We start from the raw sequence: 27,737 nt of genomic DNA, 5'->3' as shown, positions 1-27,737 counted from the left end.
GTAAAGAGCTGAGACAAACCCCCTACCTGTAGCACTGAATGGGTGAAACTGAAGTGGGGGGGGGGGTTGAGAGGGCATAATTTGTCTCCCAGGCTGTGTCTTACTTCATGAGAGATATAAACGAGAAAGTAATTTTCTTCTATGACATGTCACCAGTATCGACATCAGGAAGAAACAGAGGTTGCTGCTAACAAGGTGCATCTCTCCTGATGAGTGAAACAATTCCTCGGAATCATGAGCAGGGAGATAAGGAACCAGGGCATCAGGAGACTTGAAGACAGCACCAGCCCCAAGCAGGCTCTTCCATCGGGCAGCAACCAGGCAGGCATGGTATGAAAAGCCTTAGAATCCCATGTCAGCAGATGTTTCAAGCAAGGAAGATGTGAGAATTGGGCAGCACCCCAACACTGATGCTACCACGAGAGACATGGACCCAGTGAGCTCACCCCACAGACAGCATTTTCATGCCACAGATGGTGTTTCAGAGGTAAGTTTTAGGCCTAATTAAGTGTGTTGAAGGTGCTTTAGTGATCATGTTTTTTGTTTTTTCCCTCTGAAAAGTAAAATTGTGTAGCAAATCTGTGTGTATTGCTCCTGCCCTGCCTTAGGTATGATTTCATTATATAGGATATCATTATATATAGGATTTCATTATGTAGGATATAAGAAAGATTTGTTAACTGAATGACTTATGGCAGGGATTTAGCGTGGAATTCAGTTGCTGTCACCTCTTGTCTTTATTTGATGAAGGAGATGATACTTTTTGCATTTTCAGAGTATTTTAGCAAGTTCCCTGCTGTTATCTGCATGCCTGAAATGTTATTTGATGCCTTGTTGTGATTTGTATGTTTCTCACACCGGGTGACATTAATATTTAATGAATTTTAGACCATCACAAAGAGAAAATTCGATGCACATGGTGATATAAGTACTCTCCTGTGGTAGCTCTCACTTGAGAAATTATTAGGGTAGTTTTTTTTCCCCCTGTGGCTGTTGCTTTAGAAGGGTTGTGGCCTGACTGGAATTGGAAAAGGGAAACATAGGCACTTAATACACATCAAGAAGTAAGAAAAAGCGTTTGCCAAAAGATTCAGTACCTCTTTCCAATGGAATAAACCATTTGGATATATGAAAATCTCTTCTGGAGTAGTGCATAATAATATGTACCTTGACAGGCTCATCTAGGTTAAAGATGATGTTTCCCAGAAAAAGATATACATCCAGGTTACACACGTTATATTTATGTACCTATGTGTTTATATATTCTACACTATGTGGAGCAAATCTGGTACCCCACTTGTTTTTCTAGGGAATATAAACCCCTTTTAATGGCAAATAAATGATCATATTTGCCTGTGCAGCTTCAACTTATACGGACTGAGGTTGGGAGATAAAAGTTAAGCTTTCTTCTCATAGAGAGGGATTTTGCTAGTGACGTCTGCAGGTTTGCCAGTATCATTTTTTCCTATCACAGGTGCAATTTCGGCTATTTTAGGACTTTTGCTTCCTACCCTAAGTGTAGGTGACAAATTGTGTTACAAATGAGGTGCACATATCTTACTTTTTAGAACTAAGCTAAGGCTTTCAGATGTCTCGGCTTTGGGGGTTTGTTCTTAAAATTAACAGGGAAATCTAAATCGATTCTTAAGGGGAAGGGGAAATATATTTAAAGTAGTCCTGTGTGCACCAGCCTGCCATGCACTTGATTTGCCAGTACATTTGAGATAGCAGCTCACATCCACCTCCCAGAGAAAGAAAATAAGAACCTGCATAAATCTGAAAACAGTGTTCAGACTCGTTTGCTTCAGAGAGTGTTTATTTCCCCAAATGAAACATCACAGTTTGAAGGAGAACGGTTTGTGAAACAGGCTTGGGAGGATCTGTCACAGAAAACGCCCCTGCCACACACTGCAAGTGTCATCCCGTCCAGACAGTGCGTGTGTTTGTGTGTGCAAAAGCTGGGTTTCAGTGATGTCCGTAGGTACCACAGCCCGTGTTTCTACCTAGGATAGGAAAGCGTGGACCTGCAAACGGGAAGCGTTAAGGAGAGGAGCTGCAGAGGTTGCAGCACTCGCCGGGGAGCGAGAGACCGGGAAGGGAGGAAAGAAGGGAGGGAAGGGAGCGCTGCCTCGGTAGCTGTCACCCTGCAGCTCCCCAGCCCCTCGGGCGAGAGGCGGGGTGAGCCCAAACCCCGATGGGGAGAGCTTGGGCCTGAGTAAAGCCCCTCCGGGCAGGGAGGCAGCGGCGCTGGGAAGCGGGACTTCGTGTTGCGGCTGCCGCGGGAGAGGGGGCAGCACAGGGGCCGGGAGGGAGCGGGGCGGGGGGGACTGGAGGGGAGCCGGGACGGTACCTCGGCGGCCCCGGCCAGGCGAGGAGCGGAGCCTCGCCGCGGCGCTCCCCTGCTCCCTCCCGCTCTCCTTCCCCTCTCCCCTCTCGCGGACAGCCGGCAGGACCTGCCCTCAAGCACCAGCGGCTCTGACACCAGTCGGACTGCGGGGCCAGGGAAGAGCCCTGCGGAGGCAGCCGCGCTCTGCCCAGGTACCGGGGTTTGCGCCGCACCGGCCTTGCCCCAGTTTCCTCCCCTCCTTACTCCTCTGTTACCTTTTCCTCCTCCTCGTCTTCCCTTCTCTTCTCCTTGGTCCCCTCTCTGCCGTTCCTCCCGCCCCACTCGCGGGCGCAGCCCCCGACGCCGCGGCCGGCCCGGGCGGTGCTCGGCGGGGCCGGGGAGGGAGTGGCCGGGCATCTCCCGGCAGGGAAACGGGGTCTAGGGCTGGCAGCCTGTCTGTGCGTGTGTGCGCCGGGGGGGAGGGAGGCCTGGGGGCCGGGGGGTGCCGGAGGAGGGACTATGGGGAGAGGAAGGTATAAGAAGGGATGCGGGCAGGGGAGGGGGGTGATGGAAAGAGGGGGTGCGGGGCCGAGGGGCAGGCGCTGACAGCCGCTTTCCCCGCACCCACAGTCCCCTCCCCCGGTGCCGCCGTGGGGTGGGACTCCCCGGCGGGCCACTGTCTCCCGTCCTGCTACCCTTACCCACCCCACCGGCGCTGGTGCTGGGCCGGGTTCCCCCACCCGACGGCGCGTCCCCGGGACAGCGGCTCCTTCCGGGACGATGCCCCGGCGGCTCGGCGGGGGCTGGCCGGTGGCTCCAAACCTCGTCCCGGCCGCCGCTGTCCTCCTGGGCGCGCTCTGTTTCCCTGGGGCGCTGGCCTCCTCCCTGCTCACAGGTAAGCGGGCGCGGAGGGGCCGCTGAGGGTGCACGCTGGCCACCGGCCACCGGGACCCGCCGTCGAGGGCGGGAAGGTGCCACCGCGTGGTTTAGGGCAGGTGAACGCGGGAATCTCTCTCTCCACCCCCCCGCGGCCCCCACCCCCCCATCCCCTTGAGGGTGATGTTTTCCTGACATCTGGGACACGGAGGGAAACGCCGAATCAATTTCTAGTGCAATCGAGGAGCCATTAGGTTGTGGGAAGTGATTCCAACATGACACAATAGCGGCTAATCAGCGCTAGGGCCATAAAGGGATTTCTAGTTTGATGCCGTTTGACAGTCAGCCTGCTAATTTTGACTCATTTGCTAGTTGGCCACCGTGCGTTACAAGGATGCTTGGTTCTGGGCTCGTGCTATGCTCCTGGTCCAAATCCTTGCAGTGTGATGGACAGCTTTCTGCTGATCTCAGTGAGCTCTGGAGCTCTCGTTACAGAAGTCTCCTGCTTTGCGTGGAGTACTCGTTATTCTCCACACGTCATCTGAGAAGAGAAAAAGCGTCCTTCTTTGCTATAACTGGGTCACAAAGAAAGTCTAGGTTGGTGTGGCAATAAAGGGCCAGTCATTTCCCAGTTCCCCTTGGAATCTTACAGAAACGCTGAGCATCCTTGCTTGCTTGAAGTGGGCAAAGTAAGGCAAGATTTAAAATCAAAGGCTAGGGGTTAAGCATGAGTGTAATGAGGACAGTTTTCAGAGCCAGCTGGGGGAATTCTGTCAGTGTTCTAAAACCTGTGTTTTTGTCAACAGGATCCATTGCAAAATGTGAAAATGAAGGGGAAATTTTGCAGATACCGTTTATCACAGACAACCCCTGTATAATGTGTGTTTGCCTGGTAAGTTTGGATTTCAGAGAGGAAGAACATTCAGGCCTGTGCTAAGAGTAGCTGCATGGAGAGGGGGATATTTCACATAAGCAAATCTTGGGTACCTCTGTCGCCTTCATGTAACACAAGGTTATCTCAGAGCTGAGCTAATGGAAAGTAATCCCATCCATGATCTGGCAATCATTTCTTTGGCTTTAAAACTCTGGGGCTCAAAGTTGTACGTGACTTTAATCTGAAACTGTGAAACCGTATTTACTATGTGAATTTGGGCCAGGGGGGAAGAACAAGTCAGGGATGCACACAAAAGTCTTTGCATGTAGTTCAGCAAAGGGAGTGAAAGGTAAGGCTTGGAAATGCCGCTGCTTCAAGCTCCCACGTGCTTAGTGTCACACGGTGATGGCTGAGGAGCTGCGCCAGGGTGCAAGGTGAAGGCTGCAACGTGACTCTGCATGCTGTAGTAAGATGATGGTGAAACCACAAGCGATGCTTTCATCGGGGCGCTTTGTTCCAAGCATGACACTGCCTGCTGTGCTGGGAATGCAGTGGTTAATAACGTCGCTAGCTGATACACATTTTGGGGAGAAACATTCCCTTTCCTTATAAACTCCGCTTCGGAGTTAAGCATTTTTGGGAGTAATTCAGCTGGACAAGCCGAGGCTTAGGAGATATTGAAAAACAGTTGTTCTAAATAAAACTCCCTACAATGTATTTAAAAGAAAGCCATAAAACCTTAATTTGCTGTTGAATGCAAAGGAAAGTATAGACCAGAAAGCACTATGTTTTACATTTTGGAAGTTATAGAGTAGCTGGATGTACAGAATATGCTCTACTTTAGGACTGAAATACCAACACACCCTCTCCCCACTTTTATTATTGCTATTAATATTACTAGCATTAGCCAGCATTATCATGTCTGTAAAAGACTTAAAGAATTGTTTCAGACTGCCTTTTAGAAGGCAGTTTTGGCAGCTGTAGGTCTGTGATCTTGAGCCTGTCAAGGCTGATGTATATCGATGCATTGACTTCTATAGATTTTAAGTGAGACTCGGTGATAACTTTTTAGCTAATAGTAATAAAGAATAAGTTATCAGTTCTTCTGAGTAGAGGAGGAGGAGGATGGGATGTGGTGAGTAAAGAAATCAAAGGGAAAACGAAAAAAGAGACAAAGCAGTGTTTTATCATGGATCACCTTCCCAAGTATGTCTGCCACCACTCTTGCTAATGGAAGCTGGTGTTAACCAGTGAGGAAGCAATTTATCTGTGAAGGAACAGAAGTTCAGCCTTGGGCATCAGGGCAATAATGCATCAGGGTAAAATACTTGTATTTATAGATCTCTCTAGACCTGGGCTTTATGAAATCAATGAGCACCCTTTTAGTGCATGAACATGAAGAACTGCAAAAAGCATTGGATGGAAGAACTCTGAATCTCTGTGGTTTCTATGGCTTGCTTTAGTGAAATGGCAGCTGAGGGCATTTGGCTCCCCTCTGTGCAAGGAGGACACTATGTCTTATTAAGAGTACAGATGCCTAATGAGTTCCTGCAGTTACCTGCACTGGATATGCTCTCTTTTATTTTTGCCAAAGGATATATGTGATCTCTGTTTCTTGAGTTGGAAGCTGGAAGACCTGGTAGAGCAGAAGGAAACCAGTCTGGAGATACTGACTTTAATGCTGTGCAGCATCCAAAGCAATTGGACAGCCCCTTGCTGAAATCTTTGTTCAGGCCTGACACAATGGAGAAGATCAATTTTAAGAGGTCTGGGGAGAGCAGAAACAAAAGAAATGATGCGGTGATTTTTGTCCAGAAGGGAAGAGAGAACCAGGTTTCCTTACATCCAACTTGAAATACTGATTGTTTAATAGCAATTCAGTGAGGAACTTCCTCTGGAAGACTGATAATACTCTTCAAGTGCATACCTCATGGATGTTTGTATTGTAAGAAAGGAGCAACTAAATAGGTTAATCAGCTGTTCCAGGAAGGAAGCAATTGCTGTCCAGGAGAGGACAGAGCGTTCAACAGAGGGCACTTGTGTTAAAAACACCAGTAAAGTGAGTAACTGAAGTACAGGATTCGATTATGGCAGGTCTTCTCTAGCAGTGATTCATTTCCATGGCTGCAAGCTGCCATAAGTAACTGGACAAGTTACAGAAATCTAAATGGCTCTGGGAAGAAGAGGAATATCTAAATAACTCCCTTCCAGGACTTTCCCTATCTCACAAATGAGAGGAGACAGAACTGAAATGTGAGAACTGAATCATCAAGTGTTTGACAGAACTGACTCTGTAGGTTGTGTCCTGGATGGGGATGCATCCCAGCAAGGAAAAGAGGTAGGCAAGCATAAGCAAAGTGATCTCCAGCTTTCTCTTCACAGGCTAAATCACTTAGGAGGGCAAAGCAACAGGTAGTGAGCTTTATATAAGCCCTTACTTAGCTTCTAGCTCTTGTTTTAGAGATACTGTTTTAGAGATACTGTTGATCGTGAGTACACAAAGGACACCGGTGTGGACCTCCTAGAGACAGGCAAGTCTTAACTACCAAACAAGATGAGTTCTTTCTTGAATATCAGCTGTAACATGTGGGAAGAGAAGTTGTGGTGGTAGGGGAGCTCAGACTGGCAGGTGTGTGCTGGAGATTTTGTGAACGGTACATAGTCATTCACTTCTAAAGTACAGGTAATGCTTTTCTAATAAAAAGGCACTGCACCCATCATGAGATAGCTCTGCTTGGACTTCCCTAATTGTGGAAATGAAACGTGGTGGAGTGTGCAGAACAGCACTGATGCTTGCCCTTAATGTAAGGAAATAGGTAGGACTCAGTATGTGTGTTTGTAAATGTACATTGTAGCTCCATGTACAAGAACAACCAGCTGAACAAGCCACTACGGCTCAGATGTGGAGTTCCCTAATTTGTAATTTATATGTCTCTACTTTATGGTCTTAATAATGCCCTTAAAAATAGTAACTTTTAACATCTGTAAGACAATTGTTTCTATGTGAGCCTTTACAATTACAACACTTTAGCGATGGTGTATTTGCTGTCCAACTAATCATCTCTAAGCATTTAATAAACACGGGATGGATTTGATCTCCAAAGAACTGGTCATTAATTACAGCTGACTGCAAGAAGTGGCCACTTTTATTTTATTTTTAGAGAGAAACATCAAAGTCAGAGAAAGATTGTGGTTTATCCACAAGGAATTTCTTGTGGGAGTGTGATGAAAGCTTAGGTCTCCTAACTCCTGGTCTAATGGATTGACTACAAAGCCATCCCTTCTCACTTCATGCACTTTCACTTTACAAGTGGATATGGGTAGTATAGTCACAGTATGATTGCACTCATGTTCTTTTTCTGTCTCTCTGACAAGGGGCAGGCTGCACAGATGCCAGGATTTTGGTGTGTTGGCTCTCCTGAGCTTGTTCTGAGGCACGGATGGACGAAGGCAGATTAAAGCTGAATTCATGATCCAGAGGTTTTGAGAACTATGATTTATGACTTGCCATTGCTATCTGCTTAGTGCTGTTAGAGCTAGTGTGCTTTGGTCTTCTGCCCACTTCCACTTTGCGTGTCTGTGGTTCTGCATCTCCGAGGAGACATGCTATCTCTGGAAAGCCACCATGGCACCTGGCTTTCCATAGGGTTTGGGATACTGGAATAGGACAAAGCAGGCTGAAGGCAATTAAGATTTTTAGATTAGGTGTTAGAAACAATGTCTTCCCTGAAAGGGTGCTCAGGCACTGGAACAGGCTGCCCAGGGCAGCACTGGAGTCACCATCCTTGAAAGTGTTCACACACTGTGTAGATGAGGCCCTCAGTGACATGGGTTAGTAGTGGTGGACTTGGCAGTGCTGGGGTAATGGTTGGACTTGATGTTCTTAAAGGTCTTTTCCAACCCAGCTGATTTTATGGTTCTATGATTTTGAGAGTACCTGCTTTCTCGTGCATTCACTTTATGTGCTGTTCAACAAAGAAACTGTCAAAAGCACTGGCATCTTTAGTATCCAGATCTAATAGGTAAAACAGATATACAGAAGTTGCACTAGAAAATGTTTTTTCTTGAAGCTAGGTCACATAAAAATGCAGGACAGCCCATTTCTGAGGGCCATGGCTGAGCATCCCATTGCAGCTGTGTTTATAGCTACAGACTTCTCTGATAAAGGATGGAAAATGATGCAAACTGCAGCAAGCTCTGTATCAGAGGAAGATGAACAAGTGGAAAAGAAACGCTGGATGTGATGGACAGTAACAAGGACTAAGTTAAACAGCTCTGTGAATTAAAAATACTGTTGTCAAAAAGAGGGAAAATATTGTTTCAGATAATGATGCGGCCCTTGACAGTACAAAGAAAATATGTCAGAGAACATGTGATTGTGGAATTATTTTATGCTTAGTGGTCAGTGGTAATGAAATCTCATGTCCTGTTGGCTTCTGAAAAATCAAAGTAGTGCAAGTGTGGGTTATCAAGTTGACTTGAAAAAGTTTGGGTTTTAAAGAACTTGCCTGAATTGGCAATGATGATTATAGGTAAAAATACATAATCCTGATGGCATTCATAATGGAATTATATTGATTCTTTCTGAGAAATGGATTCTTTTATTCTGGTTATTAAATGCTTTAAGATGCAATCTATTGTAACTACCCTACTTAATGCAAAAATTATCTTCTAAAAGTTCTCTCCTACATCTCTAAGCTTCTCATGGCCTGGCAGTGTGCACTTGCAGCCTAGAAACCACCCGTGTCCTGGGCTCCATTCCCAGAGCATCAGGTCAAGGGAGGGGATTCTACCCCTCTACTGTGCTCTGGGGAGACTCCCCCTGCAGTCCTGATCCAGCTCTGGGGCAACAGCACAAGATGGGCATGGAGCTGTTGGAGCAAGTCCAGAGGTAGCCACGGAGATGCTGCAAGGGCTGGAGCAGCTCTGCTCTGGAGCCAGGCTGAGAGAGCTGGGCTGGTTCAGTCTGGAGAAGAGAAGGCTCCTTAAGGGGAGAGCTTAGAGCAGCTCCCAGTGCTAAAGGGGCTACAAGAAACCTGGAGAGGGGCTTTGGACAAGGGCCTGTAGGGACAGGACAAGGGGAATGGCTTTAACCTGACAGAGGGGAGATTGAGATGAGCTCTTAGGCAGAAGTTCTTCCCTGTGAGGGTGCTTAGGCGCTGGCACAGGGTGCCCAGAGAAGCTGTGGCTGCCCCATCCCTGGCAGTGTTCAAGGCCAGGTTGAACGGGGCTTGGAGCAACCTGCTCTAGTGGAAGGTGTCCCTGCCTGTGGAAGGGGGGTTGGAACTGGATGAGCTTTAAGGTTCCTTCAACACAAACCAGTCTGGGATTCTGTTATTTGTGGGAAAATGATTTTATATCAGTCCATAGAAGCACTTCATATACCTTGTGGCATTTGAGGAAACCTAACATGTCATGTATGATAGTTCCAGATTTTTATATTTCGGATGTGAAAGTTTTGGGCTGAGGGTAGTTGAAGGCATGACTAAATTTCTGCTAGTAGAAACAAAACTTCATAAATGTGAAAACTCACCACATTTTGGTAAGTTTTGGACTTTCTGTATATCAAGGATTTTGAAATGCTAGGATGAAAACACTATTAACAGAACATTGAGGGAACTTTTGATTAGATTTTTATATGGGTGTCAGCATATAAAATAAGCATGGAATATTTAAGTTCAACTCTGGTACAAGTACAGTAAATGATCAAGCACAGCAGAGTTTTTGTTGGTACAGCTTTTTGGCTGGAACGTATCTGAAACTCAAAATAGAAGTAGGCTCACACCTGATATTATGGCATTTGCTTTCAAGAAATCTACTTCAACATGCACTTGGAAAAGACATAAAAATGCTACAGCTCATCAGAAATAGGTGAAATAAGAACCTGTGCATAATTGTAGGAGGAGAACATAAAAACACCGCAGAGTTAACTTAGCCTAAATTAAACTTCTGAGTGCTGAGTTGGTTGAAGGTGAGATGAGCTCAGCAGTGACAACGATGACCAGTGTTGGTGGTGGTGAGAGCCATGTCATTTCATGTCCATTTATCATCATGGACCACGAACACCTTGCCAGAAGCAAGCAGAGATCCAAGAACAACCTACCCATTGGCCAGTGGTGTGTGTAGTTTTGAAATGAATGTACTGAAAATGCCAGCTGAAAGGGACAGGTGAGAAGCCAGGAACTACAAAGAAATAGATGAGTACACCTCAGCTAACAGTGGCCTTCACATTGCAAGAGCTTGATCATTTACTGTACTTGTACCAGAGCTGATTCATTCTCTGTTCTTTCAAGAGAATGAAGGGGTTTATTTTCAGTGTGTTCTTTGTGGGGAGAAGAGGACTCTTCTTATTTTTTTAGGGTTTTTTTCCCCAAATAGTTGAGAACAAAGTGAGTTGTGTTAGGGAACAGCTGATAAAAGCCAGTAGTGATCTTGACAAACCGCATCTAACCCAGCACCATTTCCCCCACCTTTCTTCCTCTCCCCTTCCCTCATGCTTGCGCATGTCTTGCCAACTGCACCTGAGGAGTGGTAATCATATGTCTCAACCTTTTATCACCTAAATCCAGAACAGAAGGAAATGAATGTGAGCCAGAAAGTGTAACCAAGTGTTGGAAACCTGAGAAAAGTTTGGAGACAGGAGCTCAGGAAACTAGAAATCAGAGCTTTGCTTGGCGTAAGCTTTATTCGGCATGAAACATCATTCTGTAGTTTAAATTTCCGCCTTTAAATCCAAATGTGCAATGTAGAATTTGACCTTTGCTCATAAAAAAAATACATTAAATTCATCGTTATAAGACCTAGTGTTCTACCTAGTTTGAACTGACAGAGTAGTGAAACCGAGTGCAAGCAAACCGAAAAACCAAGGAATAATCTCAACTCTTGGTCCTCCCTGCATATCCCCCTTAGCTCCCGCCAAAAAACCTCAAACAACTCTAAAACCCCAGACCAAACAAAACACAAGACCTCATTGCAAACTAAAGCAAGAAAGCTACTAGATTTGTTGGTTTTTTTTTTTACCTATAGCATAGTTGATTCCTGTGGCACAATACACAAGTTGGAAGCACAAAGTTAGCCTGAGAGCAAGTGTTTGACACATGTTCAGTGAAGATGGCAGTGTTTTAGTACAGCAGGATTCAATTGTTGTTGCGTCAAGGTATAATGTAGCCCAGATGACTTTTAGTGGAGAAGTGCATATTAAAAAAGAAAATAAAAATCATCAAACAATTCTTTCATACCTATTTTATTTAATTTCAATAGTTTACATACACGAACTACAGAATCTACGAAGGCTGCATCTTCTTTCAATTTAAATATTTTTAGTCTTTATTACTTTATAGTATAATCAGCTTTCTCTTCACCCACAAAAATAACAAACAAAGAGACACAAAAGCCTATGATACAGTAGTGTACTGGTAGTTTTCACCCCCCTATTACTGCAAAAGAAAATGTTGTTTTGATCTGTGAGTGAAGGGTTCCTGGAACACAAACATGCTCCAACACGATAAAAGCTTTATTAGTTTTTATCTCATTTTAAAAAGATACAGATGTGTATGCCATCTCTTAAATAAAAAATGAAAAAACCCAACACCCCAAAAAACAAACCCTGAAAACAAAACCATACGTCCATGTCTGGTGCAGCTGGGTATCCAATATGTGCTTTGTCGTGGAAATCAAAGAACAACGTGTGTGTGTGTATGTATATATCGAGATGGTTTTGTAAGTGATAAGAGAACTGAATCAAGAGTCCAGAGCTGGTTAATTGCCTGTTGCGGAAATGACTGCTTTGGTAGGCTTCCCTGAAAAATGATTCAGATAGGTTCAGTTGTTCTTGATTCATGTAAGACATGTAAGACAAGACTTTGGCCTCTCTGAGAATGAAACGCAAACTATCTATGGCAGGTGATGGTTACTGTAGCTTGAATCCTCTAAGTTTTCAGTAACAGTGTTGACACAATGTTCAAGTCAGTTTACTCCTGTATACAGATATAGCCACCTTGCCCAATTTGTACTATGTGCAACATCTCATCTAATTTTCTCCTCTGAGAAATGATTATGGATAGTATAGTTGTATGTTGTGTGTGTGCCATCTGTGGACCTTTTAAAGTCCACTTTCTGCACTTTGCTTCAGAACCCAGAGCTGCCTCATAGTGTGGCACATCCTTATGCAGGTATGTTTGCCTTCAGTTCACTGTTCTTTAGCGTGACATTTAGTTGATTATTAACATTGTGCACAGTCATATGTGACAGCTTATGATGAAGCCTTTCTGGAAATATGCAGGCTAGAAGAAGCTATTTAATGTTGTTCTCGGACCACATGGGATAGTGAAGAGTTCACTACTTGCACATATTCTAACTTAGAGTCAGCTGCATTGAGCAAACATACATGTGCACACAGTGCTGAACTGATTATAGGTCTTGGCAAAGCCCTCTTGCAAAAGATCTGGTGGTATGTCACTGTAATGATGATGAAGATCCAATCCATCAAGTATGGAAATGAGATTCTTTTTGGCATAATTAAACAATCAGAGAACTCAAATACAAAATAACATATTTTAAATGTATAAATAATATGTGGAAAAAATATGTAGGGCACAAAAATGCCATAAACTAAATGGAAAAATGTAATATAAGTTGCAAATGTCTTTGGAATGTGTCTACAATAAGTGCAAAATGGATCAGTCTGAGTTAAGGCACTTTTTTATTGCCAATAAGAAAAACATTATTAAAGAGCTGGTCCAATATCAAAATGGCATTTTAAAAGCATACGATTACCTGTATATAGTTTTTATTAGCTTTCAAGTTTCTTCCATTGAGTTGTTAACGGTCTTTTTAAGAATTATGGTCCTGTAATTGAATGGCTCACAGTGTCAGTACTTCTGCTGTTCTGCTTTGTGCTGCCATATAAAAATAGATATGTTTTCCCCACCAAATATCTGGTTTTATTTCCCCATCATGTTTTAATAGAAATTTTTGAGGGAAGAAAAATATTAAGCCACAACCAAAAAATCAAATGAAAATGCAACTGTTTTATATTGAGCTTATGGTCAAATAAAAGGCCATTGTGAAGAAAAAACAATATTGTATAAAAGCTTTTACCTGTAATACTACTATTAAAATGACTATCATACCAGTACTTGCTCATATTGTACCTAATAACTGCTGTAATTACTTCCTCTGAGGCCTCTTGGCCTCTTCATCTTATGCATTTAGCTTCAGCTAAAGAATTCCTAGTCTGACCATTTGTCCAGTTGAGTTCCGTGCAGCATTTTGCATTCAGCTGAATCAAGTGCTGAGATCTGGGTCTAAGTACAGTGTGAACCCCATCCCTTGTCATCCCCAGGGCTGATCTTGTGTTTGAGACCTGGATTTCGTATACCTTTTGTCTGTTTCTTCCATTTATTTATTTATTAGACTTTATTCCTGCCTAAAGAGGAACTCCTAACTCCCCTGTCCCATTTTCCCTTATGTCTGGAATCTAGATAGTGGGTGTGCTCTAGTGTGTCTGCTCTAGATAATGGTCCAAGATGGGCTGTTAAAATAGGAGAGTGTACTGTCACCTCACTGAAAAAATCACGTCTTCATGCATCATCTGTGATTTGCATCTTTTTAACTTGTTTCCTCTTACATTCTACACATCCTGGCTGTAGATTTAATTTTCTGTATTGTATCTTAGATTTTCTGGAGAGAGAAGCGTTGTACATTTGTGCTGTAAAGTGCTATGACAGAAGGCAGTACTGTGTTGTATTAGAGTTGGAGATCTACTTGTTCTTGTGAGCACAAAGGATGGAAATGTGATAAAAAGTCATTTGGAAAAATGATGTGAAAGATTTGATATTTTACCTGGCAAATTGAGGCCCCAGTTTTTCTGGGTCCCTGTTTTAAGTAAACCTTTCCGCAAAGCTTCAATGTTAAAGTTTGAATTAGGTCTTGTCTTTAACTCTGCCTTAGAGCTATGCTTACATGGTTACACTGCCTTTTGCTCCAGAGCAGGTCTAGTTCACGTAGGGCATCTGCAGTTGGTAGTATTAGTGATGTGGTTTAGTGGTGGACTTGACAGTCCTGGGGTAACGGTTGGACTTGATGATCTTAAAGGTCATTACCAGTCTGATTGATTCTTTGATTCTGTGGCAGCAATGCTGCCTTGTGAATGCATAAACCCAACAACTTACAGTGTTGAACCTTCCTGTGAATCAGATATTTAGTGCAAATTCCTCAGCCACATAAACACTTCCATTTCAGTTTTAAATTTCTCTTGTGCTTAGTACTGTATTGGTTTTAGTATCCAGAGTGGTGCCAGACTTGGGAAGTTGAAGACTACCATTTCTACTTTACCCAGGTATCGCTCAGCCCTGGGCTGGTAAGCTGCTCAGTATAACCCCAGCCTCTCCTGTTGACTGCAGGGGCAGCTGCCCCTTTCTCCTGCCAGCCATGGATGGCTCACCTCCTCTTTTGTAGCTAAAGGTCTTGCTTGAGGCGTGGAAACAGCAGCTCCACACTCTTCCTTGCCCAGGGGTCTACAAGCCAATATGTCATAGTGCCGTGGCCAGGAAGATCAGATTTCTGACAGATAAAAGTTGTGTGATTTGGGTTTTGTTTTCTTGGTGGGTTTCTTTGTTTGTTTGTTTTGTTTTTAAGTGTTCCTGACATCTTTACATTCAGTTATATTAAGTGGCTTCAGCATGAACTGTATCTTCCCAAGGTCTAGAACCATCAAGATGTATTCTGATGGCTAGCTAAAGTTGTACATTTGCATCTGTTTTTCGGGTTTGTCTTACGATTTATTAGTGGCTGAAGAATAACAGACCTTGATTGTCCTGAGGTTGTCTCTTCCTCCTTCTTTCTGTCTGGGTGGTGAAAGGCAGTTGAGGCATGATTTGCAAGAGATGGATGAGCGCTGATAAATGACTGTTCTAAGGCTACATAGTGGTTATGGTTTGATTGTGCCAGTTTGCGAAACACCTCCAGGTCGTGCTGCTTGGAGATCAATAAGGAGCCAGGCTGGGCTTGAAATTAGACTGTCAGCTGAAACCTGTGGGACCTAAAATACTGATAATAGCAGCAGGCTGTCTTACTACAGGGACTCTGTTGATCATTTACTTGTGACAGAGAACATTCTTTTTCTGTATACATGGCAGTGCACAGCTGATCATTTTCGTATTTAGCACTTTACCCCCCGCCAGATAGTCAGCTCTGGGGAGAACTGGAGCAGTTATAACTGGGTTAGGTGGATTGCTAATTCAATCTGGCAAATACTTTTGATTAAAATAAATGAATAAATGATGTCAGCAGGCAGAATGCAAATGTGAGCACTTTAGCTTGTGAACCAAGGGTTGGTGGATGGGTTCTTTGTAAAAGCAGTGCGTAAAACATGGTGGACAATTAAAATCATTATATATTTAAATGTTGACGGTGTGATACTGTAAGAAACCTTTTCAACAGGAGCATGATTGAGGCATAATTTGTCTGTGATCAGAATGCATTAAGCATTTCTGGAAAAACTTGCTGATGTGGACATTTAAGATGCAGCACAGGGCACTGCTACTGAACCAGAGCTTGTTTCACATGGAAATGCAGAGGAAACCCAAGAAGGGTGCAATTTGTATAGCTCCTGGAAAAATGTCTGTATATGTCCCATCTAACTTGGCAAGGTTTCTAGTCCTCAAGCAAAAACAATTTGGCCTCAAAATCAATCTGAACTGGGAATTTAAAAGATACCTAGAATTCTAGTCCATGATAGTAAGAAATTGGACTGGTTTTATGTACTTGTTGTTGCACAAAGTGTACATATTCAGTGCCTAAAACTGTATATAATCATTTTAGTATAAAATGAGTATCTTTGATGTTATTGGGTTTCTTGGCATAATTAAACCAGTTCACATATGGAAACATACAAAGGTGGGAGCTATAAAGGGGAAAAGAAATCGAATCACCTACAACAAAAGGCAGGTTCACTGGAAGGAAGCTGGCTGGAGAGATGAGTTGGCAGCTCCAGCCTGTTTGCTGGGCATTACCTTTTAATGCAAGACAGCACAAAAACTTCTGATGAGACAAAGCTTTAGTTGAGAGGATGTGTATGTGATGTGACTACAGGAAAGCTGTGCATGACTCTGGATCCAGAGGTCTAAAAGGATTTTAAGCATTTTCTGGAGACCTACTATTACTGCTCTGGGTTTGTGGACAGCTTGTGACTGGCCATACAGTACTGTTAGTTAACCCACTCAGAACTACTCAGGTTGGGCTATTGACACAAGCAGCCCCTGCTAACTGTCCTGTCTCCTCTATTCAGAAGGCAACTCAGAACAGGGATTTGTTACAGCCAACATGCCGAGCAGAGAGCTGATAGCAAGTGTTGGGTATGAGGACTTACCCTAACGACTTCTCTCCTTTGGGATCAAGGACCTCATGCTGTGCTGTTCAGGGTTCAATGCTCTGACCTGAGTGGCAGGAGTATCTTCTCTTATGTCATACAGCTTAGTAGTTGGAGGCTGTGGCAGAAAAGCAGTTTATTGTCAAGTATATGGAGAGTGTTTAATGCAGAGATTAGTGATCTCCCCTTGGTCAGGCATCTCCTGCTCTTCTCTAGGCTAGAGAAGTATGTTTCAAATGCCCGTGTAAAATGTGGCAGTGTGGCCAGGCTGAATGAAACGTTGTTCCTCTTCCAACCCAGTTCATCTGTGACTTGGCAATGAAAGCTTTCTCTAATTGCAGAAGAAGGTGTAGCTAATGAAAAATTAAGTTTCCAAGACCTAAAGTGGTTACTTTTTAGTTTTCTTCAGTTCTGCCCCAGGTTTTTATTTTAACATGGTGCTTGAGTCTCTCACCATGAACAGCCCTTCTTATGCTAAAGGTGTGAAACATTTGGATTTCAGACCATCTTTCCATCTCCCCTGTTTCTCCCCACTGCTGCCTGGGTAATAGTGTTGCTGCCCAAGTTCTTGCTCTTCAAAGAGAACAGTGCTGTCTCACACAATGAAATCACCTCTGGCTGCCTTGCAAGGGCTGTGGACTTCAAGCCAGGCATAATCCCTTTCCTGACATTTGAGTCTCATTAATTGGGTTAACAAGATGCTATCCGCGCTCTATACTTATGTAAATATAACATGCTAGCAAAGATCTTAATGACAGCTGATATATCACACTGCCTTTACATCTATCAAGAGGTAGCACTGCAGGAGTCACTTCCAAAAGCAGGTTGTGTTCATGGTCCCATGGGTCCCTTTATAAGCTGTCAGAAATGCTGGTGGTCAAGGCCAACCGTTCGGATGTCTTTAAAGTGTCCCACTGGTGACCAAAAATCACTTTGTCAAGATGACAAATGGCCTGCACATACCCCGTTCACCTTAGAGCTTCACTCTAATGTCAGCTCCATTTACTTGTCAGAAACAGGTATTTTTTTTACTTCCAGCAGTGCAAGTGGGGTAGGGGAAAGGAAGGAGTGAATGGAACACAGGCTCAGAAAGAAACCTGCTTGTGTGCTTTCTGTTCAATGTGCTATAGTAGTTGAGATTTGCAAGCTTTGAATGCACCAGAATCTGTTTGTTTGTACATACGCGAAACAGAAAGAAGGGAATTGGCTTTTCGGAAGTGAGAACTGTCCCTGCAGGGCTTTGATTATGCAAAACCATGTTTTAACCACTGGATTTTTCAGGCAGAAAGCGGTTGTGCAATGCTAGTTTCTTATTTTGGACAGCAGACTTCTTTCCAGAGCAGGATTTAAAAATAACCGTTTAATGAGCTGGGTCTACCCGGTGCATAGGGCATTGTGCGTGTGTTGGCACTGAAGAGCTCAAACCTCTGAACTCCTGTGGGTGGTTTCTGCAATGGTATTTTCATGTGGCTCAGTGGTCACTGCTGTGAATGAGAGCTGCTACATGTCACCCAAAAGCAGCGAGGGCCAGGCCACAAAATACTGTCAAAGTGAGCTGAAGGACTGTGAAAGTGAGTTTGACAGCTTTGGCTTTCTGTTTTCTCTCAGTCACTTCCATTCCGCTTTTACTCAGTTCACAAGTCAGAATACACTTTTTCTCCTTGCATCTGCAGCGTTGGCTGAAGCTTTGAAAGTCACAGTCTGATGTACTTTAGCAGTGTGGTTGATCACAACAAAGGAAAGTTTATTCCACCTACATTGCATCTGATGGAAGCTTTGCATCCATCAGAAGTCTGAGTAGCTAGGAAGCAGAAACATGGAGAAATGAGATGTGTCAAATAAAACATCACTGCGGCAGGAAGTTTTTCTGACCAAATTCTCCTGTGGCCTTGAGTCTTTTCTTGCCAGCACCAACTGGATGAAACCCACTTGAGAATGTTGAATCTAGATGATCTTTAAGGTCCCTTCCAGCCAAAACTGTTCTATGACTGCTGCCACGAGCTATCCATGAGTTAAGATTCCTGCTGTGCCTCCAAGATTTTACTAGCATGGAGCAGATGCAGTAAAAAGGAGTGACCCCTGTGAATTGAAGGCAGCATTAAAAGACTCCAAAGGCTCTTGCCCCCTTCAGGGAGTCCTGCCTGAGATGCACTTGGTCCTTGTCTCTGCCCACTCTTCTCTATACACACTGACGAGCTTCACCTTCTCTCTGCAGACTGCTGTGAATAACCTCCTCTCCTTTTCCAATACCACTGTGTAGCACAGGCAAGATCACGTAAGAAAGCAAAAGCGGGGTCAGCGCTCAGTTTTCTTGCAAGTTCATTAAACCAGCAGTGTCTGGAGGCCTCTTGCCTAAATAATTTCATAATAGAAAACAGACTCCTGTTGCTTTCTTTTGGGCTACTATTTTTATTTGGTTGTTCCTCAAGCATTTTGGTCCCATTTCAAAACTTGCTTCAATTAAATGAAGAGGGTTTGTTTTTTGTGCTTTCCAGTTTAAAAGCTGTGCTACTACTGCAGAACTTCTAGGAGTCCTCTGTATTATGGAGCTAAGGATTGACAAAGGTTTTCCTAATGAAATATCATTCAAAAAACCCTATGTAGATTAAAAATTCAGAAGAAAATACCAAACCGTTCTCCTTCCCTCCCCCAGCTGAGATCTCCTGTTGCTGCTTCTGGCATACATCACATCTTTGAGGATACAGTATCATGAGAAAACTGTCACTTGGTGATGTATTAGGGTAATATATCATGAGAGCATCGTTTCTTTAGAGGATATGGGCAGTAAAAGGCATGAGTCTGGCCAGACAGAGCAGCAGGGGACCTTGCTTTTTTTCCTTCCTTTTTCTTTAATCTAGCCCTGTTTTTGTGTTGTACAGAAGTGAGTTTCTTCATGGGATATGACTTGTTGCAAAGTAAGTTAGGAGGCCCATAGGGCTTTTTAAACTCTTTCAGAAGTACGTTGCCTCAAGGGCTGCTTTGTTCAAAGTTTTTAGAACAGGCTCAAGCCTAAAACTAGAGCATTTGCCACTGCCTAAATCTTCAGTGTAAGGGTCGAGTAAGCAGATTTCAGACAGAGAAGGCAATAAAGATGCAATGACAGGTAACTACAGTTTGGATAATGTATTTGTAGATTTAGCCCATCAAAATGTAATGAAATTATATTTATATTTATGAAGAAACCTCAGTCAATGCATCTGTTTTAAATAGATGTCAAATGAAGTTTTAATTCACATCAGTAGAAGAAAAAAATACTATTGGTCAGTATTCAGTCTGTATTACAGTTATCCAAAAACATGAATTCTGAACTTGGGGACTCAGATGTTGATGAAAACTTTTAAAAGTTGTTTTTATGCTTTTGTCTCTCTCTCATTGGCAGTGTCTGCTGGAAAATAGACTGAGCACTGTCTGTAGACTGTGGACCAGGATGGCAGTAGTTAAGAAGCAAAAGTAGAATACTGTTAGGACACTCTTTTGAAGGGACTGAGTTAATTTTTGAGATGGGTCAAAATGTGACACTGTGGCTTGATCTAAAGTTTGTTGAATTCAAATTATTTAATAATTTCTTTTAAGCCTTTGGCACAATCTGCTTTACCCTCTATGAAATCAGCTTAATAATTCATCTGTGCCTTCTTCAATGGTTTTTTTTGTCTAGGATTTGCTTAGAGTATTTTCAGACCAATTAGGCTCAGGGATGATAGGAACAAACTTCTCCAATCCATCCATGACACGTAAGGGAAACCAGCAGAGTAGCATGCTCCAGGAGCTGATGCACGCAGGACAGCAGTGCTGTTCCACATCTGCTGACTTCAGCTGTGTGCGGGTGGCCTCTGGATCCAGGCTAAAGCAGTGGAAGATTTGATGGTCCTCAGCTGCCAGTCACTTCTATGGGAGAATGAATCCTGCCCCATCAGCTGCAGTCAGGGCAAACTAGGCTAGGCTGGACCATGCTTTCAAGATGAGTTGAGTGGTGATCGTTTTGCTGGCTGATCTGAGTGGCTGAGAACATCCAGCAAGAAACAGATTGTAAGCTCATAGGGATGTGTCACTGAGCTGCAACCTTTTCCAGCAGGATGGGTACAGGTTTGCGCCCTCAGCTTCAAACTGACAGGTATTGTCTGTGACTACCTTTTTCTTAGATCTTGGCATCAGATTTAGGTGACTGATAATTAATACAAATTCTTTATTGACAGAGTTGAAAAAAGTGTGTTTAGATTTGCTTGTTTGAAAACACATTTAAAATTCACAAGCCATAGTCATAGCCATGACTATTAAATGCATGCATCTTGTGAAATGCAAAGGTGGGGTCTCCCACAAGAACCCCAGTGCATGCCCCTTCCCCGAAACTGGTTCCTGGACTACTGTAGCTGTTTTTTTGGACTACAGTAGTAAGTGTTGTGAAGGCAGCATTGCTTATTACTTGAAGACCATGATGTTATTTTTTTGACAGGTAAAGAGTTTTGCCTTTAACCTTACAGCTGAAGAACTCTAATCCAAAGTGGGACTTGGAGGCTGAGGTGGAGCAGGGAGACTGGGAGCTGAGTGGTGTGGATCCCACCTTTGCTTTCTTGCTTACTTAATCTACAGTTATGGTCATTTTGTCTGGCCATGTCTGCTTTGTCGATAAACAGGGATATATACTCCTTGGATGTGCTTATGTGATGTCTGATGTAATGGGACCCTGATCCCAGCTGCAGCCTTAACGCAAACAAATGTAAAAGGAAAGAAAATGCTTTCTTTTCACCACGTAGTAGTGCAGTGGGCTGCTGTCAGGATTGCAGCAGGCCACTGAGGTCACTTCCCTCATGCTGGTGAACATCATTAAGCACAGTGGAAAACAAGATTTAAATCTGTTCAGTCTATAAGGGCTTGTGAGTGATGTGTCCTGAATGACTTGCACATACTCATGTCTTCCTCACAGCAGCAGGGGACACCGGTTTGCAGTGAAATTCAGTGTCATCTTTCAGCAAGGCCTTTGTTTTATCCTCTTTCCTAGGGTGCGGGGACAGATGGAAGTATGAAGGGGTGGTTGATACTGGCTGAGCTGCAACCTCCTTCCAGCTTGCCCTCAGAGAGGCCAGATAAGCTAAAGAGATTACAGGGATGAGGGGATAAATTGGAGGCTACCAAGTGCTCTGCTCAGGAAAGAAAAGAGAGACTCTGTGAACTGAACTGGCATATTTTGTTCCTCATGAAATACTGTTATTTGCACCTAATGCAATTCATGCTAAAATTGTGGTCATGTACCATGGGCAAGAACCTCATGCTGAAAGTACTGAAGCATATGTTTAGCTTCACCCACCCCTGGTTACAAAACCCCTGGGAGTTGTCCTGTTGAAATTGAAGACATGCTTAAGATAATAGGACTTCTCTCTTTGTGGGGTGAAGCTTAAGCCTTGGTGCCTGTAGGTTAGTGTACATTAGCAGAGAAAACTGCATGATTTTCAGAGAACAGACGTTGCTTCATTGGGAAATATTTTTTCCACCTTGAATGTAAAACACACCTCATGTGCTAACCCATTTCTATTACTGTACCCACAAAATGTGTTTTTGCAAGGGTAATTGGAGGGGAACAAGGGAAACGAGACCTTTCTCTTATTTCCCTTGACAGTGGTTCAAAACATCTGCAAACATCACTCCATGGGGAGTGGTGTCTCCTCCCTGAAGCCAAATTGTGCGGCTCTTGCTCAGGCAGAGCAATGCTTGTGGAAGAGAGCAGTCACACAGTATTAGCAGGGATTGCTTGCTTGCATCAGCTGTCAATTAAAGGGAAGTTTGTAACTCAGACCCGAGACAGCGAGTTCCAGGCAGCAGTGCCAGAGGAGCAAGGGTGCTATTTTCAGAAAGTGCCTCAGGATTTGTCTAGACCATGAGTTACACACGTGCCTGAGCCTGTTTCGATTTCACGTTGGCCCAACATTGGGGTTGTCTGCACGTAAGCATAGGTGCAGGCATGCAAAGCTTGGTGCTCCAAAGCATTGCTGAGGGACAGAGATTGTGGCCAGCGCTGGCCCAAATATTTGCTTCCATGTGTGCATGGACTCAGTGTGGCTCCATGTACACATGAGAGGATGCTCTGACCGTAGGCAGCATCTGGCAGAGAGCCAGCAGCTGGAGAACATACATGTCATGGCATGCGGTGTGAGCCTGTGTTTGAGCCTGCCCTCTCCCTTGTGGTGGAGATGTTGCCTGTATGACTTGAGCGCTCTTGTTTCATTAATTTGAAATGGCTTTTTCTTCTCCTAAGGTCATATGTGCATATTTGAAAGCTGTATCCCAAATTCCCTGGGGGAAACTTTTGACATTGTTTGAAAATCGTTATTGTTTCGGTGGCTGATCCCATGATCTCACAAGCTTCTCCTGGCAGAAACTTAAGGGCACTCTGAACTACATGGTGAGGAGTGGGACTGTGATGAATAATGGTAAAAAATGAATGTTTTCAGGATTAGCCATTAACGATAGTTCTCATTTATGTTTAATCTCTCTTGCTTTTATTATTTTTCTGTCCATAGCCTTTTTTGGTTAAATGAATGTTTAAACACTTTTCCTATTCAATATAAATGATAGATTTGTAGAATCGCAGACTGGTTTGGGTTGAAGTGACCTTAAATCTCACCCAGTTCCAGCCCCCCTTCCATGGGCAGGGACGCCTTCCATTAGAGCAGGTTGCTCCAAGCCCTGTCCAGTCTGGCCTTGAACACTGCCAGGGATGGGGCAGGCACAGCTTCTCTGGGCACCCTGTGCCAGGGCCTCAGCACCCTCATAGGGAAGAACTTCTTCCTTATATCTAACCTGAACTTCCCCTGTTTAAGTTTTAACCCATTACCCCTTGTCCTGTCACTACAGTCCCTGATGAAGAGTCCCTCTCCAGCATCCTTGTAGGCTCCCTTCAGACACTGGAAGCTGCTCTGAGGTCTCCACGCAGCTTCTCTTCTCCAGGCTGAACAGCCCCAACTTTCTCAGTCTGTCTTTTGTTTTTCGTCTGCTCTCTTGAAGTCAAACCTGAAATAGTTACTAACCTCAGGATATCACAGGTGCAGCGTGAGCCTCCTGAAAGCATTTGCAATGCATAAGTCAAAAAAAGAGAAAACCCCGCAGACTCTTACCATGGCAATCTAGCCCTCTGTGAATGCACATCTGCAAGGCTGTCAGCAGCCAGCTGTGACAGCACAACTGTGACAGCTTGGAGTACCACTGACAGAGTCACTCTTTGGTACAGCCGTAAAGAAATGAAGAGGACTCCTGGTTTTATTTTATTCCTTTATTTTCTCCTCTTCCAAGTCAAATCCAGGTTGAAAAGAGCCATCCTCCTGGTGACTGCTGTGAGCCGACAGGAGCCCAGTGGGGAACACTGTAGAAAGTTGGCTGTTGCTTCCAAGCTGTGGTTTGGCACATGCTCTCTCCAAGACCTCTGCCAGATATTCAGATTTCTTTTTAGTGTTTGGTTGCTTTTCTTTCTTTTCTTTTCATATTGGCATTTTATTTAAGGGTGCCATGTGAGTTCAAGGCTCTTAGTTTGATGCGCTTTGTCACCAGAATGGGCTGTTTTGTGTGGAGTTCTTTGACAAAAGGTAAAAATAGGAGGTGTATGTGGAAGGTGAACAAATTGCGTTGAGAGGAGGTTGTAGTAAAGGTAACATGAAGCGGTAACACTGGTATTGGGTCTGGTTAGTGTATGGGAATTTGGCCTCACCTTTGCATGCCAAGTTAGAGACCTTTGGTTCCCACTAGCAAAGTGTGGGCACCCAACAAAACTGATCTTTCTCCAAAGGTGTTAAGACATAAGTTCTCCAGCAGTCGGGCTTGGTGAGCACAGGAGAGGAGTGTCGAGGGCCATCCTCCATGACATCCCTAGATTTTCCGTTCTGAAGGGATTCCAGTGTGAGCCCTTTGTGGGGCTAAGCACTGGCCGGGGAGCTGTGTCAGCTGTGGCAGTATTGTTCTGGATCAGCCAGAATAAGAAATAGGTGTTTCTCCAGCACTAATAAAAACCTTCAGCTGAGGTTCTCTCCCTTTCTCTGTGTGTGCCTGAGCACTAAATTAACAAAATTCCCAGATGTGAATCTATAAACCATCTGTTTAAAATAACCATTGTGCGGGGCTGTAATTAAAAGTTATTTATGATGAATCTTGGGATCCTATTATGGATCTGACTGACTCCCAGGTTTCTGACTTAGCAAATGGTTTGTGTATTTATGAGCCATGTGTCTCTTCCACCCTTCTCAGTGCCAGAGTGCACGTCCTTTAAACAAAAGGAACAGAAAAATCCCCTACCCTCTCATAACTGTTGGCTTCTGAATGTTGCCATCTAAAAAGTTTTCTCTCAAGACCAGCAAAAATCAAAGTATCTGAGAGCTTTCAACAGCTCCAGAGGCACTGTTGACAACACAAATGAAGGTGTGGTAATACAGCTGTCCTGCATGCAGCTACTTAGTGACTTCTTAAAATGTATGGCTACGACAAGTAATGAAATGTTATGATTACTGGGGGTAGAAGGGGACGTATTTGGAAAGGAAAGGATTTGTTGCTAAAGACCATTTGCTGTCACCCTTCTCTTTGCCCTTGCGAAATAGGAGGGAAGAAGGCAAAATCAGGACAAGCAGATGGACAGTAGACATTGAGCAGTGTTTTGGGCGAGAGGGTGAAGTGAAAAAAAAAGCTCCTGATGACAATTGCTCTTTGTTTAATCTTTGTGCTTTTACACTCAGTGGGTCTGGGAGATCTGCGCTGGATAACGCCTGACTGCAACAGACTAAACAATGATTTACCAGCCCTGGTTTATCTGCTGCTGTCCTATGATTGATCAGCATGGTACATTAACCCTTTCCTGCACATCTGCTGGCTCCAGTTTTCCACAAGGTGCAGCACTAAGATAATACAGGATTTTTTGGAAGAATTTTGGGATTAAATCCTGTCCTAGAAGCAGCAAGAGCCACATGGATGCGCTGCCTTGGAGCTACGCTCATCTCTTCATAGTACAGGAGGCATTTTGCTATGATGACTATGCCAGGGCAGTATGTTGCAATTGTGGCCCTACTGGATGCTTGTTCAGCATAAAACCCCAAAAGGAGCAGTGGGGGCTGCAGCCCTGAGTGATGCTTAGCCCAACCCCAATAGCAGGGAGTTGGGCACCTTGGCTGGCACCTGAAACACACTTTTGGAGCTGTCTGGGGCTTGTCTATAGTACCAGCTAGAGAAGAGGAACATCAGCTTTGCTGATCCCACCCTGCTTAAGCGCTTAGCTGCCCTTCTTGTGCTGGCAAAGGCTGTCTCTGTTTACCTGGAGTACACTGACCTTTCCCTGTGGGAAGAAGGATGCAGCTTCTCCTCCAAAAGACAGCTGAGCTTGCTCTTTTCTTTAAATAAAGAGGAAAAAAAGGAATATGTGTATGGCACTTCCCTTTGAGACAGTCAACCATGTTCAGTGCCCTCCATATCCAGAGGCAATTCAAAGATTCATCTCCTAGTTTTCCCAAAAGCATCCTTGCTCTTGACTGGTGGCTTTTGGGAGCATGAGAAGAAAGCCCCTCTTCTGCTGAAGCTGGGCCACTGAGACTCACGCAGTTAGTTCAAGGTCTACTGAGATAAAGTAATTACGAATCTATAGCCTACTGCTAAGACACCCTCCAAGAGGGAAGGACCCTTCAGTTCCTGTTGCTGCACTGTGGGCCACTAATGTTCTTTTAAGTGGAATAGCTGCCTAATGTAAAAGAGCCCTTGGCACCAGTATATGAAATTCCAGATTTTTCCCTCCTAGCAGCTGGCATGTACAGCCCAGGTCAGTTTTGTTTTCTCATTCCAATTGCTTCCGTCCATACATGTAACACAGGTCCTGAGTTTGGGGTTGAGCCACCAGCATTGCTGGTGATAAAGGAAGAAGAGTAAGATCCAAACCTGGCTGCACCCCTGGGCTGGCTCAGTGGTACCAAAAAATTCATTGGTGAAGATTGCTGATTTAAGTGGCGGGCAAACAGGAGGCTTTTACTTAGAAGCAGTAGCTATCATGTCTCTCTTGTTTGAAATACGTTGGTGTCATCCTTAGGATCATTTTGCATTGCCAGCAACAAGAAGCAACTACATCAGGATGTACCTAAGGGCAAAGGGAGGCAGCTGGTCCTCAGGGTTCTCAGTGTGAGAAGCTGCCTGGGTATCTGGGTTGCATGAGACATTTGCCTCAGGAGTCCTCTAGGAATCTGGGAACAAAAAAGAACATGGAGCTATGTTTTACTTCTCATCCCTCCTGCAGTAATAATGTCTTCCTTTGAAGATGGAATCTGATGAGTAGGTGCCTACTAGAAACCCTGACATGGGTCCAGTCTTGCTAGGTTAGCACAGAAGGGCACCATGCATCTCTCAGCTCACAGAGGTCCATGATGCATGCTGCAGCTGGGTAAAACAAAGGAGATGTACTCTAAACTGGGTTTTGCCTTTCCTTCAAACATGATTTTACCATGCACAAGATTTTCCTACAGATAAAGGCAATGGGGCTGCTAGGCTTGATACATTTGAGCAAACTCTCATCAAAGAGAATCAAATCTTAGCAGAATCCTTTAAAATACAGACTGTTTGTAGTTGATCTGGTAAACTGGATTCTGCTGCCCTTCAACAGGCTTAATGGAGGCAAAGTCTCACTTTGTTCAAGTGGCACTGTGTTCACGTAAAGGGAACCAAGATTTTACCCTGCGCTCTAAAAAGAACTTGTTGAGCCAGTTGCACTGCTGTGCCGTGGCTGTTTGTGCCAGTCCAGAGCTACAGACCTACCATAAATTCAGCTTAACTCGCCAGTTAAAATGCACTTATGGTTGCTCTGCAATGCTGGAGTGACGCAGGGCAGCCAGCACTTAGCAGTGACTAGCAGTGACCTGGCTTTTTACAGTAGTCATTTGTGTCACTGCAGCTGCGCTTTAGGGCCTGATTCTCATTAACTGATTTCACACTGGCTTGGAGAGAGTCCTCATTTACACTGATAAGATTGAAGTGCCTTTATAGCTCTCATCAGATCAGGCAGTGACTTTGAAGAAAATAAACCTCTGATTTTAGACAAAGAGCTGGAGTGTAATAAAAGCTGTGTGTTATCCTTCACAGGCACCTTGAATAAGGCCACAGGGAGTGAAAGGGAAAGACTGGAAAGCGCAGCCTTTTCTCCTTTAGTTTTATGATTTACATTTTCCTAGGCCGTTGATTTTTTTGGTCTCTAATTAAAGTCATAAGAGTGGGTGAGGTGGGTGCTTGTGTCTAGTAGATGGCCACCTGTGTCACTTAATGACCCAAGCTACTAATTATAGGTGGAG

The 27,737-nt window shown here is 44.0% G+C and overlaps 1 protein-coding gene across 1 annotated transcript in view; it reads left to right on the top strand.

The window, feature by feature from the left end:
- Positions 1-3,106: 3,106 nt before the first annotated feature.
- The window catches only part of BMPER (BMP binding endothelial regulator), a gene marked incomplete at both ends in the record, with an annotated part of 141,762 nt that continues 117,131 nt past the window's right edge, over positions 3,107-27,737 (top strand). Inside the window, 2 exons of the mRNA XM_080611127.1 lie at positions 3,107-3,221; positions 4,009-4,094. Coding sequence (XP_080467253.1) covers positions 3,107-3,221; positions 4,009-4,094 — 201 coding nt within the window. The remainder of the gene's footprint in view (positions 3,222-4,008; positions 4,095-27,737) is intronic.

The sequence above is a fragment of the Psittacula echo genome (assembly GCF_963264785.1).
Source record: "Psittacula echo genome assembly, chromosome: 2".
Classification (NCBI taxonomy): Eukaryota; Metazoa; Chordata; class Aves; order Psittaciformes; family Psittacidae; genus Psittacula; species Psittacula echo.
Note: the sequence above shows the minus strand (reverse complement) of the source record. Positions and strands in the feature narration are given on the sequence as shown.